This window comes from Panthera onca, chromosome D2 (genome assembly GCF_046562875.1).
Source record: "Panthera onca isolate mPanOnc1 chromosome D2, mPanOnc1 haplotype 2, whole genome shotgun sequence".
NCBI lineage: Eukaryota > Metazoa > Chordata > Mammalia > Carnivora > Felidae > Panthera > Panthera onca.
Genome location: NC_138349.1, coordinates 67670445 through 67693909, shown reverse-complemented (window position 1 = coordinate 67693909; position 23465 = coordinate 67670445). Strand labels below are relative to the sequence as shown.

The window sequence follows — 23465 nt, the reverse complement described above, 5'->3', positions numbered from 1 at the left end:
AAAAGAGTAAAGGTCAATAAAGTTAGGAAAGACTGAAGAACAATTCCAGCTTGAAGAAGGCTAAAAGACATGACAACTAAAGGCAACACAATGGCGCCTGGGTGGCTCAGTTGGTTAGGCATCCGACTTCGGCTCAGGTCATGATCTTGCAGTTCATGAGTTTGAGCCCCATGTCTGTGCTGACAGCTCAGAGCCTGGAGCCTGCTTCAGATTCTGTGTCTCCCTCTCTCTCTGCTCCTCCCCTTCTGGTGCTCTCTCTCTCTCTGTCTTTCAAAAATAAATGTTAAAAAAATTTAAAGGCAACACAAAATCCTGATATGGATTCTTTTTCTGTAAAAAAGATTCTTGGAACAAACTGGAAAAATTTGATTGGGATCTGAGAATTAGATGGTAGTTTATGTCAATTTTAGCTCCCTGATCTTTGTATTGTGGTTATGAAGGAAAATATCCTTCTTCATTGAAATTACAAACTAGTGTACTCATGGGTGATAGGGTATCATGTAGGCAACTTACTCTGATATTGTTCAAGAAAAAATATTTTATACTACTTTCAACTTTCATTTAAGCCTAAGATTTTGTTTTTTAAATTAGAAACTCTGTAGTCTAGCTAGTCTGCCCATTTCCTAATACCAGCTCCACCATTTATGAGCCAAATTCTATGTATTGCATTTTATTTTATTTTATTTTATTTTATTTTATTTTATTTTATTTTATATGAAATTAATTGTCAAATTGGTTTCCATACACCACCCAGTGCTCATCCCAACAGGTGCCCTCCTCAATACCCATCGCCTTCCCTACCCTCCCTCCCACCCCCAATCAGCCCTCATTTTGTTCTCAGTTTTTAAGAGTCTCTTATGGTTTGGCTCCCTCCCTGTCTAACTTTTTTTTTTTACTTCTTCCCCTCCCCCATGGTCTTCTGTTAAGGTTCTCAGGATCCACATAAGAGTGAAAACATATGGTATCTGTCTTTCTCTGTATGACTCATTTCACTTAGCATAACACTCTCCAGTTCCATCCATGTTGCTACAAAAGGCCATATTTCATTCTTTCTCATTGCCATGTAGTATTCCATTGTGTATATAAGCCACAATTTCTTTATCCATTGGTCAGTTGATGAACATTTAGGCTCTTTCCATAATTTGGCTATTGTTTTATTGCATTTTAATTATTTATAAGAGATAGGTTTGTTACAGGATTAAATGAGATAATACAAGTAAGACTTCAAAAAAAACTATTCAAAGAATTATAATTGATATTAACAAATATTTAAGTATTTAAAAAGTTAGGGAGGAAAGAACAGGGAAAGAAAAGACAACGTAAATTGTAGACAAATAGCAAAATGGTAGACCTAAACTCAGTGATATCAAATATAAATGAGTTAAACATTCAAGTTAAAAAAGCATAGATTGCCAGACTGATTGGAAAGAGAGCCCAACTGTATGTGTCTAAAAGAAACTAACTTTAAATATAAAGACACAAATAAATTAAAAGTAAATGGATAGAAAAAATTATACCAAGTAAGTATCACAAAAATGGACTATATTAATATCACACAATTAGACTTCAAGACAAAGTGTACAACCCCAAATAAGAAGGACCTTATTGGAAAGATAAAATAGTCAGTCATTAAGTAGACTTAATAATCATAGATATATATGCATCTGATACTGGAGCTTCAAAATATATGAAGCAAAATTTGAAAGAACTGAGGGGAGAAATAGACAAATCTATAGTCAGTTGGAGATTTTTATCATTCTTCTTGGTAACTGGAAGAACTGGACAAAAATTACTAAGGACAAAGAAGATTTGACCTGATTGATAGTTCTTCAAGTCTGTACCCAACACTTGCAAAAGTTACATTTTTTGCAAGTGTATATGGAATGTTCTCCCAGTGGGGGCATGAAATAAGAATCACCTTCAAAAGATTGAATATTACAGAGTATATTCTCTGACCACAACAACTTAGAAATTAGTAACAATATGATGTCTAGAAAAGCCTAAATATTTAGAAATTAAACCATACTACACTGTATTTTGATTAACTTGAATTTAAATTAAAAACAACAACAACAAAGCAAAACATTATAACTCCAAATAACACATAGAAAGGTTGAAGAAGAGCACAAGTGAAAACTAAAAATTATCCAACCACTTTGGAAAACTTTTTGGTGGTTTCTTATATACATATATACTATTGTCTCTTTTTTTTTTCCATAACATATACACTGTTCTATCGCCCAGCAATTCCAATCCTAAGATTTTGTCCTAGAGAAATGTCAACAATTTGTCTATAAAACAAGATGTACATGAATATTCATAGCAGCTTTATTTATAATAAATACAAACTGGAAACAACCCAAATGTTCATCAACTTGAGATAGGAGAAAAAAAAATTAGTATAGTCATGCCATAAATATTACTCAGCAATGAAAAAGAGTGAACTGCTGATCATATAACATGGGAAAACCTCAAAAACATTATGTAAGCTTAAAAATTAAAACAGTAGAGTATGTATTGTATTTTTCTATGCACATGACATTGAAAACCAGACAAAACTAATCTATGGTGATAGAAATCAGAAAAGTGGTTCCCTATGGGACCAGAAGGGGTGTCTAGGGAATTTTCTGAAGTGATAGAAGTGTTTTATGTCTGGATTGTGATGTTGTTATACAGGTATATTCACTTGTCAAAACTCATAAAATTGTACATTTAGATGTATGTGTCTCACTGTGTGTAAATTTTAACTCATTTTTGAAAAGATATTTTTCCATATATTCCTAGAATTCATATTCTACTGAGATAATCAGTCATGAATAAGATAAGTGATATCCCTAAATTGCAAATATGTTGCTTCTGGAATTAAAAGAATAATATAAATATTAATAAAACCACCTCAGTGAATAGAGGTAGAAGAGGATCTCATAAAGCATGTATTATTTGAAATGGATCTTGAAGGTTGTGTAGCAATTTTTCAGGTGAATGGTGGGAGGTCATTCTATGCAGACAGAATGCATTGTGCAAAGGCACATGACATTGACTATAGAGTGTAAGCTAAAGATGGAAAGGAGGGGTTCAAGGACAAATTGCAATGGGCATTTTGGAGTAAGCTGAAGCATTGGGCTTCCATAACACAAACCTGTAGAGGTTTTAAAGCAATGGAATGATATGATTAATGTGTCTTTTAGTAGTATGTAGGATACCCTGGAATAGGAAGAAATTGATGCCCATGTCCTGGACTCTCAATGCCTTTTGAATGAAATTGCTCTGAGCATATCCCCTGCTTGAGTGTGTATTTTAGTTATCTGTCAAATGATGATCAGGACTGTACACTGAATGACCCTAAAGGTTTTCTCTGGGTTTCCCTGCAATGAGCTACCTGCAACTAGTGCTTCTCCATAGTGGTAGCATCTAAACATAGCCTCACTTCTGACATGGTACCCAAATGCTATCAGCTTGGGAGAGCAACTTCCCAAAGTAACTGGTGACCAATTCCAGACTGTTTCTCCCTTATGTACAAGGATACTACCATACTTTCCCTATAAAAAGGAAGAGTAATATGGGGGTAGGATCCCACTTTCTAAAGCACAAAAATGGTTCATCAAAATAGCCCAAATATATCTCTCTGCAGGATGAGATCTTGCTGGTGTATTTCAGAAGTCTCTTTGTCCAGAAATATTTCAAACTCTACACACCTGATTGGACCAGGGGTAGGTCAACCCATACTTTGTTCACTAGCTGACAATTCATAGCCTAGAGTAACAAGATGATTTGTATCATTGACATTCTTCCTTTTGGGGCAATGAAATAGGGAGTACTAAAAGGTACTTGACCATTTAGCAGCAGGAGCAGTTTTTGGAAGAGTGTCAAAAAATGAGTGTCAAAAAGTGCAAACCCAAGCCAAGTATAATAGAAGCTAAGAAGGAGCTGAAAAAAGGAGAATGGGCCAATGTGCAGAGAGAATGGAGACCCCAGGAAAGGGAAAGTAAGAGTACTCAGCCTCCATACCTGTCTTAGGGTTTTTTTTTGGGGGGGGGGGGCGAGGTTACATGGAGGAATTCCAAATTAACTTTAAAGTCCCATAAATTATTTCTATCATTTTTCCACTAGCCTATTCCCTTGGACATTTTCCTTTAAGTTACATGAGTAGAATTCTGTTCTTTACTCTTTGTAAGCCTTTAGAATGCTATGGTAGCTATTGTTTTGAGCTTCCTGAAAAGCTTTCCACCACCCTTACCTTGTAGTAAAAGATTCTGATCCCTGGCCACAGGGAAGAAAGGTGGACATGCCAAATAGGCTTTTAGAAATATAAGACTGAAACTGGAGTGAGAGTTTGGGCTGGAAAGAGATCATCTTCATCATATAGATAAAAACAAGGAAGTAACTTTTTTCTATTAGTTTTTATTTTAATTCTAGTTAGTTAACATACAATGTTATCTTAGTTTCAGATGTACAATATAGTGAATCAATACTTCCATATATCACCATATGTTCATGATCACAGGTGCACACCTTAATCCCCATCACCTATTTAACCCATCCCCCTACACACCTCCCCTCTTGTAACTATCAATTTGTTCTCTGTAATTAAGAGTCTGTTTCTTGATTTTTTCCCCTCTCTGTCTTATTTTTCCCTTTGCTTATTTGTTTTGTTTCTTAAATTCTACATGAGTGGAATTATATGGTATTCATTTTCTCTGACTGACTTATTTTGCTTAGCATTATACTCTCTCGCTCCATCCATGTCATTGCAAATGGCAACATTTCATTCTTTTTTATGGCTGAATAATATTCCACTGTGTGTGTGTGTGTGTGTGTGTGTGTGTGTGTGTGTGTGTGTGTGTAATCACCTCTTCTTTATCCATTAATCATTTGATGGATACTTGGGCTGCTTCCATGTCTTGGCTATTGTAAATAATGCTGCTATAAACATAGGGGTGCATGTATCCCTTTGAATTAGTGTTCTTGTAGTCTTTGGGCAAAAATACCCAGTAGTGCAATTAATAGATCATAAGGTAGTTCTATTTTTAACTTTTTGAGGAACCTCCATACTGTTTTCCACAGTGGCTGCACCAGTTTGCAGTGCAAAAGGGTTCCCCTTTCTCTGTATCCTTACCAACATCTGTTGTTTCTTGTTTCTTTGTTGTTTCTTGTATTTTTGATTTTAGCCATCCTGACAGGTATAAGTTGGTGCCTCATTATAGTTTGGATTTGCATTTCCCTAATGATGAGTGATGTTGAGCATCTTTTATGTACTGTTGGCCATCTGGATGTTTTCTTTGGAGAAATGTCTGTTCATGTCTTCTGCTCACTTTTAATTGGATTATTTGTGTGTGTGTTGAGTTTTATAACTTCTCTATATATTTGGATACTAACTCTTTATCGAATATGTCATTTGCAAATGCCTTCTCCCATTCTGTATGTTACCTTTTAATTTTGGTGATTGTTTCCTTTGCTGTGCAGAAACTTTTATTTTGATATAGTCTCAATGGTTTATTTTTGCTTTTGTTTCCCTTGCTTCAGGAGACATAACTAGAAAAAAGTTACTACAGCCAATGTCAAAGAGGTTACTGCCTGTGTTCTAGGACTTTTAGGGCTTCATGTCTCACATTTAGGTCTTTCATCCATTTTGAATTTATTTTTGTGTATAGTGTAAAAAAGTGGTCCAGTTTCATTCTTTTGCATGTTGCTATCCAGTTTTCCCAATACCATTTGGTGAAGAGACTGTCATTTTCCCATTGGATATTCTTTCCTGCTTTGTCAAAGATTAATTGACCATATAACTGTGGTTTATTTCTGGATTTTCTATTCTGTACTATTGATCTGTGTGCCTTTTTTTTTGTACCAGTACCATACTGTTTTGACTACTATAGCTTCAAGTAATACAACTTGAAGCCCAGAATTGTGCTGCCTCCAGCTTTGCTTTTCTTTTTTAAGTTTGCTTTGGCTATTCAAGTTTTTTTGTTGGTTTCATATAAATTTTAGGATTGTTTGTTCTAGTTCTCTGAAAAAAAAATACTGTTTGTATTTTGATAGGGATTACATTAAATGTACAGATTGCTTTGGATTGCAAAGTAAGGTTTTTAAGTTTATTTTGAGAAAGCAAGAGAGAGAGAGAGAGACAGAGAGAGGGAGAGAGAAAATTCTAAGAAGGCTCTATGCTGACAGCATAGATGTGGGGCTCGACCTCACAAACCATGAAATCATGACCTGAGCCAAATCAAGAGCCCCACGCTTCACCAAATGAGCCACCCAGGTGCTCCCCTAAGGGAAGTAATTTTTATAGAAAACTTCCAACATATTAGGTACTGGCACATTATATATATCAATACCAATTAATTTTGATACATCCAGGGATGTATTGACAGAGGAGGGAACTGAGGTTTAAAGAGTTTAAAGTGGCTTAGCCACTGTCATGCAATGGGTAGGGGTCAGAGTGATCAGTCTACAAAGCCCATGCCCCTCCATCAACCCTGGGGTGCCTCCCAGTTTATGGGAGTTCAGAAGGTCTATCTTCTAGGAAGATATTAATGATGAGAGCAAGACTTGGAATTCTGGGGCACTCCAGCTCTTGAGAAGAGGAGCTAGCCAAAGAAAAGGGAAAGACCCACCATGGTGCTATGGGTGTGGGTGAGTACTTTGAAAAGCAAAAGGGTGTTCAGCCGTCAAATGGTTCAAAAACATCAGGAAGGATGAGGAGTGAATTGGATCTGGTAATTAGAAGCTCAAGTGTGACCTTTGTGAAAACCAATTCTGCCGGTGCTGAAAGTAGAAGCCAAGTTTAAAATTTTTTTTTAATGTTTATTTATTATTGAGAAACAGAGAGAGACAGAGTGAGCATGGGAGGGGCAGAGAGAAGGGGAGACACAGAATCTGAAGTAGGCTCCAGGCTCTAAGCTGTCTGCACAGAGTCGGACCAGGGGCTCCAACTCACAAATCCTCACAAACCTGAGATCATGACCTGAGCTGGAAGTCAGACGCTTAACCGATTTAGTCACCAGGCGCCCCAGTAGAAGCCAGGTTTTAATGAGCACACAAGTTCATAAGAATTGAGGGAGTGAGGAGTGTCAGTAGACCGTATTGAGTATGGGCTGTGACAACAAGGGAAGGAGCCAATAGTGATGGCATACCTCAGAATTTGGAGTTCCAAGGAGGAGCAGGCATGAGGGATTAGCAGTGGATAGAGCAGGATAGAGTGGGCGCCTTTTGAAATAGGAACTAAGGAGGTAAGAAAGGAGTCATAATTGGTAGGTCTGTGCATGTGTGAGAAATTTGGGCAGTTTATACGGTTGAAAGTGAAATCTACAAAAGTAAAAATAAAGGATCAGCTGCAGCACATATTGGAAATCCCTGTAAGCTTACAAATTCCTAATTTGTTATCCCTCTTTTACAGATTGGGTACTTCAGGTTCAGTAACTTGATCAAAATCAAATTGCAAAGACCAACTCATGACCGCGAAGTTCTTAACCTAGGTTGAAGTCAGCAGTAACTCGACCTCGCCAGCGGCCGGCGGCCCGGGACACGGCTGGAACTACACTTCCCAGTGTGCTAGGCTGGGCGGGGCGCGAGCGGGGAGGGCGCAGGCTCCTTCCCAGAAGCAAAAGCGGAAACAAAAGAGTCTCGCCGGCGTCCCCTCCCGCACACTCGCGCACACTCGCGCTCGGGCGCACTCGGAGCAGGCACCGGCTGCCGGAGCGAGTTGGCGAGCAGCGAGCCGGGGACCTGCAGGGTTGATCCAGCCGAGCGGAGAGCGAACAGAGCCCACGACGACCCTACGTCCCCGAACCCTGCAGCCGCCCCCAACCGGCCGGTGTCCCCGCCGCCCTCCCTGACCCATGGCGCTGAAGAGGATTCAGAAAGTGAGTGCGGAGGCCAGGCCTGGAGCGGCGGGGTGCGCTTCGGCTCCCTGTCCACACTCACCCGGGCGATGGTCCCGAAAGACGCGCTGAGAGGGCAAGAGATGGGAGGGTGGGCGGGGATCCGGCCAGAGATGCCGGACCGGCCAGAGGGCACTGGATAGGTGAAGTGGGAGCAGGAGCAGGTCCCGGGTGGCCGGAGGTGCTTGGAGGCGGGGGCCCCGCTGCGGGCTCGCGCAGGAGCTGAGCCAGGAACCCTAGGGTGGAGATCCTTCTCGGGCTTCAGACCTTCCCGAAATCTGTGCTTCACGGTCACGACTGGATTTTGCCCTATACCAGTCTAGTTTTGGCCCCTGTCATGCTGTTTCCTCCACGCTGTTTCTTAAGCGTGTTCTCTTATGTTCTTGCTTCCCCGGGCTCCGGGAGAGGGCAAGGAAGGTGTGGTGGGCCTGCAGCCTTTCTCCTCGGTACTGTGGGTTTGTTCTTTTTCTCCTCTGCGGTTGGCTCCTGCTCAGATCCCCGAACGGGCTGGAAAAGCCCATTTGGGGCCCAGGAGCCAGAAGAAGCCTCTTTGCCTCTTCTATTTTGGTACCTCTTCTGCTGCCACTTCAGGTCACATAGCTGTAGTGAAAACATAGTTGCTGATACACAACAAGATGACCTCCTGGCTGTGATTCATCGTGAGTCAAGCCAAACAGGTTTTTTCCCCCTTATGATAAACTTACATGTAAAGTTCGAAACACAAAGAAACTGCCACAGTTTAAGTTGTTTGATGCTTTGACACATGAGTATAGAATGAAGAAGAAATGTGTATGTTCATTCGACAAATATTTATCCATTCCAACTCTGTGTAAGGAATTATCTTCTCTTGCATAATACTGTATTTATTGCTACTGTTTCAGATGTGAACATCCCACAAAATTGGGGTTGGGGCATTTTTTTTTTTCTGTTCAATTTTATTTTTTGTTGGGTTATTGGTCTGTTCACTGACACAAGTTTTAAAAAGGTTTTATAGCTACAGTTTATGTGGAGAACACTGAGAATTTATATCTTAAATGGGGAGTGTTTCAGCAAGTTAAGCCAACAACAGACAGCATGCCTTGTAAATAATTTTAGAAGAAATCAGTGCTACAGAAAATTTTTATTAGGTTTTTCAGGCATGAAGTGATAGAGATATATATACATTGTGCTGTCATCTTCTAGTACAGAGGACAGCAACTTTCAGGTCCAGACTTTTTTGTTGTTCAAACACTGAATCTGTAAAATACTGTGTGTGTTTGTGTGTGTGCGCGCGTGCCATTTGAGGGTCTTTCACTATAAAACTAACATCATTAAAACTAATTAACTTTCACTATAAAAGCTAACACTCCACATCTATTGATTAATGTTTTCTGATTTGAAGATAATGCAGTTATACATTCAAAATTATCCTAGTTTTGAAGCCCTAATCAGCATCTTTGCCATGCCTTGTATACTTACAAATGATGATGTAATATTGGCTTACATTTGAATTAAACAACACACATGTTCCAAGGAAGTTTTAAAATTCCATTTCCTCCTTTCCTACTTGTGACAATTCTTCATAAGACTTTGCATATACCATAGCTTTTAAATAATTTAGAATTTGTCCACAGCAAGTAGACAAAGAAAATGGACACTATTTGTGAATACTTTACTGGGCAGTTGTCAGTCACCATGCTGAACCAATGTATTTGGCTTATATTTATAATATGGAATACACCCAAATCATATTTTTAATTTATAACAGAGTTGCCTGGTAAAAAATAAAATCACATAAAATTGATGTTAGGCCTGTAACAAATTGATATTTTGGAGAATAAATTGGGGATCACATAATGTCGCATCTCTATGTGTCAGTCTTTGGCTTTCCTTTTTTGTTATCAGAGAAGTTGACTTGCACAAATCTCCCTTTCCACTAGTCACATGTTCCATTCCCTCAAACTTTAAGGGGTGTTATTTTGTTTGATTTTCCACTTTTCTTACTTTTCACACCTTGATTAGAAACCAGTTCCAGGTAAGGTGTGCTGTTTGCCTTATGAACAGTAACAAAGCCTTTTTTTATATCATCAGTATATAAATTTATATTTGAATCTTGGCATGTTCCAACCAAAGAAGATGAATATTAAAGAAGATGAATATTAACTTTTGGCCTTTCTCTGTAAATGTATGAAAATAACACTATCCAATACCTTCCAGGTCATTGGGTTGTGATTTTCCTTTCCTAAAGTGGCAGACCTTAAAGTTGTGTAGAACTACTGAGAACTCTGCATTTTGGAGTTGAATAGAGGGTAGGGGCAGCTTCAGAATAGCTTTGGAACTGCTTCTAGGGTAGCATATTAGAAATAACTGTGGGACGTTTTCAGACTGTCCCCACTGTTGTAAATGGAAAGATGTTGAATCCCTCAGATAGGCTGGGGTGGAAAGAAGTTGAGAATTATTATTCAGAGAAGGAACCTGAGGCCAGGAGTGAAGGAATGCTTTGTTTAAATTAATCTCTGAAGAAGTGACTTGAGAATGTTGAAAAAGTCATGACTTCACATTTCTTTACCTCATGTGAAAAGATTAAAGATGATTGAATTAAAATTGTATGTATATACGAAGCATGTAGATATCAATGTTTAAAATATATTTTTATAGTAAAGTATGCTAAATGACTTAATACTCTTATTTAGACATCCAGTGCCAGTTTTGCATTTCAGCTCATAAATTTACACACCCATGCCCTATTTTTTGATACAGTAGAAGATGTTATCACAGTCACCTAAATCACTAAAGGGAGAAAGTTTGGACAAAGTCTGAGGAAAGATACCTAAGATATATTTGAAAAAAGAGGATAGTTTTTTAGCTGGGCATCTATTATTTTCTAGAATTATTTCTAAGTGTTTCTCTTATCAATACTATGTTTAATCCTTGATAAGCTTTTGTTGGAAATCACTTTTAAAATTATGAATGTTATATCATAATACTGCATGTTTTGAAAAGCAGAAGAAAAACAGGAGATCCTAATATAGTCATTATTATCATCTTAGTATATTTTTTTCTAGATTTTTTTATTTGATAAATTGAAGTTATGATCATCATACTATCATGATATGATATTATTGCTTTTTTGGTCTTTTGAAAAGTGAAACAAGTTTTGTTTTGCAAATATAGCAACACAGATAACTACTCCTTAGTGTACAGTTCTATCCTCAAAATGGAATATTTGCTTTTTTAATAGTAATTTGACTTAAACTTCTTATGTAAGAAGATTAAAATACAACTTTATAAATGTTTTGAGCTGCTGAATTTTTTTATTTGTACAATTCCACAGTACACTCTTTATATCAGTCTGGGAGATCTTAGGATACTTAAAAAAACAACCAAGCCCTTTGTGGATAGAGCATCAAAGAGAAGAAGGTCTGTTTTTTTATTTCTCGCTCTGTGACTTACTAGTCTGTTTCCCTATCCATATAATGATACTGTAGCTAAGTACAACCAGCATGTAATATATAATGATTACTCTGTGATAGATGCTGTTCTAAGTGTTTGACATATATTAATTGATATAACCATTAGTGAATCCAAGAAGTTGAAATAATTATTATCCCTGTTTTGCAGATGATGAAGCAGAGGCACAGAAAGTTGAGTAATGTATTGAGAATCACATATCTAATAAGTGGCAGTGCTAGGGTTCAAAACCAGGCAGTTGGCTTTAGATTCCATGCTATTAACCATTTTAGTACATGGCTTTTCTTATCCAAATGGACTTATATCTATTGTATTTAAATTGATAGACATATAGAGTCAAGTGAGTTTATGGTCATGATTTGCAAACTGGACTATTCTATACATATGTAAAGTGGTATTTAAACCTTGGCATATTTAATCATTTTCACTGATGCATCACACTGTGTTGTTGTGCATTTTAAATCTCTGGTCTCAAGTAACATATGCTGAATCATTTAACATGGTAAATGAGTAATATAACTTTGTTTATTCTTGTTCTATCACTTAAAATTTTTCTCCTCCAAAGGGATTTAGAATAATTGTTTGGAAGTTATAAATATTCTGTCAAAGTATCATTTCATTGTGAAGTTTTCATTTGAGAAAACTATTTATGAACTGATACAGCTGTTTAGTCCCTCTAGTGGCTTTGAGTAGCAGTCGACTGTTCAGATGACACAAATATGTTAGGAAGACTTGCAGATTACAAGATTAGGTCTAGGACTCCAGATTCTTTCAGTAAAGAAGGATACAACTTTGGGGCACCAGGGTGGCTCAGTCTGTTAAGCATCCACTTTGGCTCAGGTCATGATCTCACAGTTCGTGGGTTTGAACTCCACGTCAGGGTCTGAGCTAGAAGCTCAGAGCCTGGAGCGTGCTTTGGATTGTCTCCCTCTCTCTGCCCCTCCCCCACTCATGTTCTGTCTCTGTCTCTCAAAAATAAATAAACGTTAAAAAAAAGAAGGATATAACTTTAACAAAAATTTTAGAAAGGAAGAACACAGTATTTATGCTTCTTGGTAGATGAAGTGGTTTTCCTTGAGATGAAAGGAAGAAAGTGTTCTTTTTCTAAAAAGCCACAATGTCAGTTTTTTTGGCTTCTAAATCTTTGCAATTAAGCTCACTCTTCCTTTTACCCTGGGTATCATGTATTTTTCTTTCTTAATCACAACAAAAGTGTAAAAAAACAAGATAACCTATTACAGGTAAAGAGTTCTGAGGTCCTTCTCTGTGGAAATAAATAGCATAGATCTAAATGAAGCTGTTTATGCCTATTTTAGGAAGCCAAACACATATTATAAAAACCAAGTTAGCAGGATGTGGGATTGCCCCCACTAAAGCAGAGTAGCATCCTTACATGCTTTAGTTCCCTGAAATACACATAGAAAGCATATTTAACGAGTGCTACTAATCAAAATAATAAGCCTGATACTTTCCATCAAACTGAATTAATGGTTGTCTATAATGTATTAGCTCTCCTGTCTTCCCACCTTCTTTTTAACAGTGGGTGAACTGATATTACATTAATTAAAAACAGGTATTGAGATACTTGTCCTGTCTCCTTTTAACCTTGTGATGCTGGAATAAAAGATGCTAGAATATACAATCCAGATTTTCAGGGAATTGGAGGGATCCTCAGGCTACCTCAGAACATCTGTCTGAAGGCAAAACAGGTTCTGTTTCTAGCCACTCTTGGTCAAGATGGCCTCTGAAAAGCTGAACTTTTTCTGCATTTAATTGGTTCTGGGATGAATTTGAAGGTTCTGTTAAACACATTACACAGTATTAGAGGCTACTATGTTCTGCAGTTGTCCTTTGTATGGGGAGGAAGCTACCATCCTGAAGCTTAGTTTAGTGCTACCCATCGTGTTTCTGGATGTTTCCTCCACTGCTCTCTATTCCTATTATTCTGTTTTTTGTTTTGTTTTGTTTTGTTTTGTTTTGTGGCTCTTTCTCTTCAGTGTACCACATTGCTTATTAGATGCCTAGTATCGTTTTGGATTTATGAAAACCTTTCCAACAGGGATAAGGTTGGTGTGTTGCTTCCTTCACTTTAAACTTACTTAGTAGTGCAAACAATCTGACGATTCTCAGTGCAAATGACTACCCTCCTTATGTGAGCGGAGTCTGGATTTTGTTTAGAGGGAACCAAAAAGACCTGATGGCCTGTGCTCATTGTTCTTCTCTAAACCAGTAAAATTCTGGCCTGTGTTTTTGCTTCCCCTAAATTTTGATGTGTTGTATTTTCATTTAGTTAAAAATATTTCCTAATTTCCCTTTTGATTCTTCAACCCTTGAGTTATTTAGAAGTATATTATTTATTCTCCCAATACTTGTGATTTTACAGATAGTTTTCTTCTCTTTTCGGTCTTTTTTTTTTTTATGTTTATTATTGAGAGAAACAGAGCCTGCATGGGAGGGGCAGACAGAGACGGGGACGGAGGATCTGAAGTGGGCTTCCCTCTGACAGCAGAGCCCAAGGTGGGGCTCAGAATGACAAACTGCCAGGAGCTGACCTGAGCCGAAGTCAGACCCTTAACCTACTGAGCCACCCAGGCGCCCCCAGATAGCTTTCTGTTATTGATTCTGAGTTAATTCCATTATGAACAAAGAAATTGTTATTTGACTCCTTTTCAATATTTGGGATTTGTTTTATGGCCCAGTGTATGGTCTGTACTTTATCCTTCCATAATAGTGATGCCCTTCAGATGCCCAACATAGCTTTTGAATGAAAATATTTAATGAATTCCAGACTTCATTTTGCCAGTTTCTGGTTGGTGTCTGTGGAGCCTAGGTTATTTCTAAGGAATGAATGCCAAACCTTCCCGATGTCTTCTTGCACTTTTATGAGCTTCCAGAACAGGAGTGATGAAACCAATTTAGTGGGTCATAAACATCATTTTAAAAAATGGAATAGAAAATGGAATATTAATGCTTTAGGTATAGTAAGAGTGGTAGTGTTTCATGAAACTTTTTTTTTTTAATTATATATTTGTGCCTGTGCCCTGTGCCTGTGTGTATGTGTGCTAGGTTGTACTATATGTATCATATTTTTCTTGTTATGAATTGCTGTAAGAAAAGTATGAAAAACATTGTTCAATAGCATAAGATCCTTAGGTAAAATTAATATTATCAGAAATATATGCCACACATTCGTATGTGTGTATATATAGAGAGAGCAAATGGACATACATACACATAGAAACACATATACACATATATATATGTATATATATATTCACATATACAGTATAAAGTACTGTAGCCTTGGAAACCGTTCTATTTGCTACAAACCGCCAATGCTCATTGTTTTCTACTAAAAGTTGTAGCATTTGTGATATATAACCACAGTATTCAAGAATAGTGCTGAGTGATACTAAGATTAATTGATTTATTATGCAAATACTTATTAAGTGCCTGCTGTATAACAGTTATTTGGGATAGAACTGTAAGAAGTGATACATAATAAATATTTGACAAATATTGAAAGATATGTTGGTCTTTTAAGTAGTTTTTAAGAAATAGGCTGCTAGCTTTTTATTCTTTCATTTTTTTTCTTTCTTTTTTTCCTGAAGCACCTTTCTTTGTTACTATGAAGTAAATAGTAACTTTTAATAATGTAGCATTGAAAATGCTCTATGTTGCATGTTACATTATGTGTTAGAATTGTATTATGCATTTTGAAAAGTTGTCTGTAATTTTCTATCATGTTTTTCTTGCCTCTCAGAGTATCTTTAAACAAAAACACTCCTCAAAGCTTATGGAGTAGTGTTCATTTCTAACCTTTTGTAAAATTAGAGTTCCTGGAAAAAGAAAAAGAATCCCTTTTCATTTCCTCACTTGTCACACTTTTGTGTTTCTTGAGTATGGCTGAAACTGTACAAATGACCTTAATTCAAGTACCAGAGTATTGTTGACTCCAATATTGATTGAGAATAATGGGCTGTAGTTACTGTAGCCTTGAGGTGAGTATTGTTTCAGGGTGGGGAGAGTGCTGGAGTGGAAATCAGATGGTCTGAGCCTTTGTTCTAACTTTGGCTTTATGACCTTGGCCAAGATACTCATAGTCTTTATTTTCTTTATCTAGAAATGATGCATTGAACTAGATCGTTTCCGTGGTCCTTTCTGATTTATAATGAGTCTTTTAAGATGTCTTACTCTTTGATTAAAAAGCAGTTATTTGTGATGCAAATAAGATATATTTCTGTTTTTGTACCAGTATCACATAACAAGCTTTTCTAATTCCATTTAGCTCCCATCTGTTTCACAGGTATCTTTAAAGTATAGAGATCGTTTTATCCACATATTTAGAAAACTGCCTTATACAGCTACCTTCCATGTAGTAGATTTTTTTGGATTCTAGTTAATGCATTTATGGAGTACCTTCTGTATATAAGGCATATACAAAATGAAATAAGGAGATACATGGAAAAGTGATGTATAGCTAGCATGAACCTAAGAAATTTAAAACTATTAATAGTGAGAAAGATACCATAATTATTGGGTAGACTTATGAAAGTACAATAAGGAAAATGTAACATATTTGAACAGAAAGAGAGTTGAAGGTTGGAGAGACCAAATTTATTTAGGGAAGATCAGGAAAAATATTATGCAGATGGAATTAGATATAGGTTTGGAAGAATGGGTAGCATTTTTAAAGATGAGGTTCATAAAGGAAGCTACAGAAATGAAAGCACCAGAAAGTACTTGTCTTGTTTAGGAAGGAACAGATAATCCTGCCTTTGGGAAGCATTTGGGGAATAGTAGACATACAAGTTCATACAGTGGAGGGCCTTGAAGACTCATCATGAGAAATGTGTACTTAATGCTTCAAATTTGGGAAAGTTTGGGAAGCCATTGAAGTTTTTTTGAGTAAGGAAGTAACATTCTTAATCATATTCTTAGGTATCCATTCTTGCCCTCATAGAACATAGGATTGTTTACCATTTGTAATTACAAATCTGATGAATGTCATAGTATAGAGTTCTCTGGGAATATAGCAGGGACCCTTTGAAGTGTTCAAGCAAAACCTTAAAAAAATGTGTTTAAGATGAGACTTTAAAGGTAAAAGGAAAGTAGGTAAAGTGAATGAGTGTGTGTGTGGTGGGGAGGTGCTTAGGAGTCTTCTATCTAAAAGGAAACAAGGGACAAAATAGCATTTGGGGACTTTAAAGTTATGATTGGTATGGAGAGTATTGGGGGAAAATGGTTGCAGAGAGAAGGAGTCAGATGCTAGAAGGCCTGGTAATAAGCCATTTTAAGGATTTATAAATTTTATGTTAAAGCTAATGAAAAATATTGAAAGGGTTCAACTTGGTACTTTGAGAAGATGATTTTAACTACAGTGTCTTGGTAGAGAAATAGGACAAGTCAGTTAACCCACTACACTTGTTTAAGTGAGATCCAAAGAGGGTCTGACCTAGGATGGTGGCAGAAGACATTTGGAAAGAGGGTTATATGAGAAACCCTGGCCTTTTTGAGTTGGTCTGACCCACCCATGCCTACTTGGCCTTTCAGATCAGATCTCTAAGGCTCGGTGGTCAAGGCAGTCTCTTCAGGCCCCTACTACCCAATCTGTTCTCAGATACTTTAATAGTGTCTCCCTGATTTGAACCTTTGGCTTCTTATGCTGAAATGTCTCATCTTGCTCTTCTCAGACTTTTTTTGTCCATTGGACCTCAGTTTTTTATATTCTGGGACCCTTTCAGTGGGAGGGATTTGGACTGAAGGAGAATCTGAACAACTTGTACTGATTAATATGAGGGATGGGAGAGTGGGGTGGGATATGATGAAGGAATCAGATGGTGATTCTAAAGTTTAGAGTTTGGATTACTGGAAAAAGTATATTTTTATCATAATACTTCATAAAGAAGACTGAAATACAGTTTTTACTGGGATATCTTAGATTTATCTGAGATGCATTTTTATTTATGTAATTCCTGTGATGGAAATATATGTAAAGGAGGTGACTGGGAGTCTTCTCTTTAAGAGGAAGCTATGTTTTAAACTACAGGCAAGATAATATCGTGGGAAATTGAAAGTCATTATGACTGCTGTAGAAATCACTGGGAAAAAGTGGTTGCAGATCTGAGATATTGGGTAGATGATGTCCCTAATCTTGACCTCAAACATTTATTCCAAATTATGCTCTTTATAACTCTGGTTCAATAAATACTATTTTGATGTAACAAAGTCAGTAGCATAACTGCTTTCTTCATCTTTTTTTGTGCAGAATTTGGCTGCATTATTATTATTGATTGATTGACTGATTTTTTAATAAATAGCCTTTACCAGATATATCTGATCCAGAGACAGTGAAGCAGCTAGGACCATTGTGTTGAAATGAGTAGTTCCTATGACTTAATCAATTGGATGCCATCAGCGTTTTGAAGTCTTCCAGGAAAAATCTGCATGGTTAATAATAAAGCTGTTCTTTAATTCAAGAGTTTAAGGAGGTTCTGTATATGGAGACCTTTCTGACAATTGTTTGATATCTCTATTGAAATAGCTCTAGTCAGCTGGGTAAGGAGACCAGAGTCTGAACTGTAAGCCTGTGAATGTTTATTTACAGACAAATCAAATATAGCTCATATATCCCTTTAGAGACAACATCAAAAATACAATGTGGTAAGAATCACTGTCTTGTTTTAGGAGTTTTCAGGTAAAGATAGTTGTGTCACATGAATTAATTGCCTGTTGAGCCAGGGTTTATGAAATAATGTTTTCATATGCTTTGGGTTCAGTAATTTAGATTTTGGACTGTAAATCAGTCCCTATGAACAGGCTGTGCATTAATGTCCTTTATACACATCCAGTGGGGTATATATTGTATCTATTACAGAGATTTAGACCTTCTGAACATTGAAGCTAGAGAACAACCAAGCTTTTTCAGTCTGGTCAGCATAATTTTTTAGAGAATATTTACTGCATAGTGTCATATTAAGTTTGATGGTAAATAAATAAGGCAGCTCTGACTTGTTAGCTTTCATTCTCCACTGTTCAGGTTGGACTTTTAGCCTTCTGGGAACTGAGAGATTAATGCAAGCCTCTCTTCTCTTAGATTCCCTTCTTTGTTTCCTTTTATTTGTTTACTTTCTTTGAATTAGGCTGCCTCATCTACTTTTAGATTTTTAAATTCCCTAGAGGCAGGGACTGTGTCTAGGTTGGTTTTATGGAGAACACTCAGCATATTGTGGGGGTGTTATAAACATGCCATCTGTATCAATTTAAAATTCAGTTTCAGACCTCTTAGTACTTTCCTTTGTGTCTACTTGGTTATAGAAATCTGAACTGGAATAGAGGTGCTTAGCCATGTAAGGCTATATAAATCCATTAAGTACACATTTTTGTGGACGTATAATGCTTCTATAGTTCCAGTCAAAATCTGCCTTTCATATACAATATCTTATATTTTTATCTTTAAATTTAGATACCCCAATTAGTTTTTTTATTTGAATGTTAATCACATTGGAATAGAAAATTGCTTCACTGACAGATTACTTTTGTCTGGAGCATCTTTCACCAGTTTGATGGTATTTATTGCCTGATCTGTGTTTAGGTATAAGGTTAGTTTGTTTTAAGCTTACTTTGTCTCAAAGGAGAAGAAGGAAATTGGATCAACTATGTATTTCAATTTTAGATTTTAAAAGTCACTGGAAATGAAATTGGAAGATACACCCATACATTAGACACACACGCACACACACACACACACACGCACACACCACATAGTGTGTTGACTATAATGAATTTCTTTTCATATATGGATTCATAACTAGTCTCATTGTTTGATAGACATCTGTTAACATTAGAAGATTTCTAGGGGCGCCTGGGTGGCGCAGTCGGTTAAGCGTCCGACTTCAGCCAGGTCACGATCTCGCGCTCCGTGAGTTCGAGCCCCGCGTCAGGCTCTGGGCTGATGGCTCAGAGCCTGGAGCCTGTTTCCGGTTCTGTGTCTCCCTCTCTCTCTGACCCTCCCCCGTTCATGCTCTGTCTCTCTCTGTCCCAAAAATAAATAAAAAACGTTGAAAAAAAAAAAAAAAAAAAAAAAAGAAGATTTCTACATATTTCTGTTAGGTATATACCTGACAGTAAACTTGCTGGGTCATTAAGTATTCCTGTGTTTACCTTTGGTAGTTAATGTCAAACTTTGCCTCATTCACCAGCAGCATGAGAGTTCCAGTTGCCTACCATCTTTGCCAACACTTAAATTTTTTCTGGCTTTTTCACTTTAACTATTCTGCTGGGTTTGTGGTGGCATCACATTTTGGTTTTAATTACATTTTTCGTTGATGCCTAATGAAGCCAGGCCCCTTCTCATATATGTATTGGCTGTTTGGATAGTCTTGTCTTGTCTTGTCTTTTCCTTTCCTTTTCTCTTCTCTTTTTTCTTCCTTCCTTCCTCCCTCCTTTCCTCTTTCTTTCTTTCTTTCTTTCTTTCTTTCTTTCTTTCTTTCTTTCACAGTCTCTTTTATAAAGTGCCTATTCGAATCTGTCTTTTAAAAATTGATCTGTAGATAAAGATTTTATGTATTCTGGATGTGGTTCTTTTGTCAGATATGTATATTACAAATATTTTCTTCTGTTTGATGGTTTGCTTGCCGTGTAATACTTTTAATGTGTCTTTCGATGAACAAATGTTCTTGATTTTAGTCCAGTCCAAATTTTTTATTTTTTCCCTTATGGGTAGTGCTCTTTGTTTGTGTCCTGCTTAAGAAGTTTCTGTCTCCTCCAAGGTCATGAAGACATTTTATGTTTCCTTTTAAAAGCATTATTTTATCTTTTAAATGTAAACCTATGATCTATTTAGAATCCATAGAACCATATCCAAAGATATGGTTTGAAGTGGGAGAGGTCAAGGTTTATTTTTTTCCCATATGGATACCTAGATGACCATCTATTGAAAAAATTTTTCTTTTCCTCCACTAGAATCCTGCTGACTTCACTTTTAATTTTTGAAGGCTAGGTTTGCCATTGTTTTCTTTCCATTTGAAATACATTGATAAATAACGTAAATACTCATGGTCCCACTCATATGTCAGACACCATCACTTTTGCTTCTACATCAAAAGTGCTATTTGTTTATCAGAAATAGTGATAATATCCTAAGTTGGGTTTAAAGGATATATTGTCCATTTCTTTCATGTGCAACTCTCTGCAGTTAAACTTTATAGAGCCCTAGGGAGATACCACCCCATTAAAGTGTGTGAAAGATACCCCCTGGATTTGGCTTATGCCCTGTGTGGCAAAATGAGGCAGCCCTAACTGCTACTTGTAATAACTGGCTAATACAAAAACAAAATACATTAAGTTTTCTGTGCTGTAGCAATCTACCTTTTGCAAATAAGGGTTATTTTTATTTAAGTATAGTATTGTAGTGTGCCACAGGTTTAAAGGGGTAGAGTAGGAGATAGTCTTTGAGGTAGTATATGTGGCTTTCCCGAATTTACTAGATCATATAACCTTATTTATTAATGTTTCATACTTGTACTTATTTTTTATTTAAAAGGTAGTTAGTGTCAGTCCAGATATTCTATGCCAGTTCCTTACTAGATCACACTTCTGTCCTAGGAAGAAACTTTCTAAGATCCTTAGAATGTTCTAAACTTGAGTAGACACATTCAGAAGATGACTCTTGAGGTGTATGGCTACTCTTAAATGTATTTGCTTGGAGACAGAACCATTTTTAAGTTTCTAAGAATCTAGAGGCCCTCTTTACTATAGCTTTTAAACTGTGTCTTGTGAAGTTATTTTTTTCCACAAATCAGTTCTCCTTGAATTTCATGCCTCAGTTTAATCATCAACAAATATGCCTGACTGGTGACTTAGGAGGATTTTTATTAGCATCATAACCTGATATCATTAAGTCTTTAAAACATTGAGAGGGTAAAGGTGGGATAATAGTATAAAAACAGAATCATAATCCCTATTAGATAGGATGTGGAACTGCTTAATAAACGTTTGCTATAATTAGTCCACTGGTTAAATTAATCATGGGACAAAAAACAACAAAAACAAAAAACTCTGTCATTGCCACAAACTGCGACCCTATCCCTGGGCAGCTCTGTCACCAAGGATTGCCAGTGGTTGGAAGATACCCTACTTTGAGCCTGGTCAACTCAGCACAAACCCCTAACTCCTGTCAGAAAAGCAACCAAAAGCTGTATCCTGACATTAGGTCAGCAGCATCCTAAATAAACAATAAGGATGGAATATTTAGAGTTATGAGGTCTTCTAAACCAGAAAAAAAAAACCAAAAATTACTAATGAGAATTTTGTGTGGCTTTGGCTATTTTACTAGAATATCATACATTCTGTAAATTGAAAATAGTTGCAGCAGTAGCATGATTTTTAATACTTTAATGATTAATATTCTTTTGAGATTCATTTTTAGGTATGATTATTTGTTACTTAAAAGGCCACCTCGGTGTTTTTAAGTGAACTGCACTCTTCTCTCTTAACACCTGTTATTACAATACTCTTTTTATTATATGTAGTCTACATGGCTACCTAAGGGAATAATTGATTCTGATTCTGTTGCCAAGTCTAATTATTTGCATTTCTTTAATGTTTTTATTTATTTTTGAGAAAGAGAGACACAGACAGATCATGAGCGGGGGAGGGGCAGAGAGTGAGCAAGACTCAGAATCTGAAACAAGCTCCAGGCTCCAAGCTGTCAGCACAGAGCATGATGCAGGGCTCCAACTGGAGATGAGATCATGAATGGAGCCAAAGTTGGACGCTTAACTGACTGAGCCACCCAAGCACCCTAATCATTTGTATTTCTAAAAGATTTAAATTTGAGTTGTCTATTCCCCGCTGATCATGTTTTTCCTTAAATTTTATTGGTTAGCTGAAATCATATCACACACCCTATATGAAAGGCATTGTGCTAAGGGTTATGGAGGAATCCATCAATAAAATGCAATAAAACCCTAGTTTAAAAAAAAAAAAACATTCTGGTAGAAGAGGAAAAGGAGGGAAGAAATAAGTTCTTATTATAATACATGCCAAATATTTAGGTACTTTTGCATTTTCATTCAATTTTCAATATAGTTCTTCAGGGTTACCAGTGATGTCCCCAGATGAGGCACTTGATACTCAAAGAGGTTAAGTTGCCCAGAGTCACACAGCTAGTAAAGGTTAGTGCAAGGCCAGATTTCATCCAAGTCTGACCCCAAAACTTGTGGTCAGTGACTGTTGAGAAGATGGCCACTATTAAGGAGAATGGGTAAATTTTGGGCATAGGGAAACAGAAAGAAGATTATTTTAGGAGAAAGAAAATTGTGAAGGCCAGAAAATTTAGCCTTATTACAACCAAGTAATCAGGTGAAACCTGACTAGATGCTCTCAAACTTTTGGTTCTTAGGACCTCCTGGTATGAAAAGCACTGAGGGCTTCAAAGAGCTTTTTTGTTTGTATGGGTTATATCTATTAATATTTACCATATGAGAAACAAAAACAAATTTAAAAATAGTAATTTAGAAATAACAAAACCATTACATATTAACATCAAGTAACATTTTTATTAAAAATAACTTTTCCAGGGGCACCTGGGTGGCTCAGTTGGTTAAGCATCCAACTCTTGACTTTGGCTTAGGTCATGATCTAACGGTTCATGAGTTTGAGCCCCACGTTGGAGCTGCACTGTCAGTGCAGAGCCCGCTTAGGATTCGGTCTCTGTCTTTCTCTCTGCCCCACCCCCGCTTGTGCTCTCTCTCTCTCAAAATAAATAAGAATTAAAAAAATCAAAATCTAAGAATTAGATGATAGTTGAATCCTCATATCTGCTTAGGAATTCAGTCTGTTACAATATCACATGCCATATAACTGGAAAACTCCACTGTATACTCATGAGATATTGAGAGTGAAAAAAGGTAAATAACATGTTAGTTTTATCATGAAATTAATGCTGTCTGCATAGACCTCCTGAAGGTGTTTTAGAAAACCCATGGGACTTCTTTGGAGTATTATTGGGCAAGCTTGTGAAAGAGAACCCAATTGAGTATGTAGGGTTGAGTTCATTGGTTAAGTTTGGTTTTAATAAACAATGTGGGAGCCACTGAAATTTTCTAAGGGAAGATGAAATAGAGCTGTGCTTTT

General features: G+C 36.8%; 1 protein-coding gene across 4 annotated transcripts in view; it reads left to right on the top strand.

Moving 5' to 3' along the window:
* The first annotated feature begins 7597 nt into the window (after positions 1 to 7597).
* Positions 7598 to 23465, top strand: part of UBE2D1 (ubiquitin conjugating enzyme E2 D1) — a 28906-nt gene continuing 13038 nt past the window's right edge. For 3 of the 4 annotated variants that reach the window (XM_060642760.3, XM_060642762.3, XM_060642763.3), the window contains exon 1: positions 7602 to 7859. In XM_060642760.3, coding sequence (XP_060498743.1) covers positions 7836 to 7859 — 24 coding nt within the window. In that variant the 5' untranslated portion in view covers positions 7602 to 7835. Of the gene's footprint in view, positions 7860 to 23465 lie in introns of all 4 variants that reach the window. The other variant, XM_081790544.1, reaches the window with a different exon arrangement.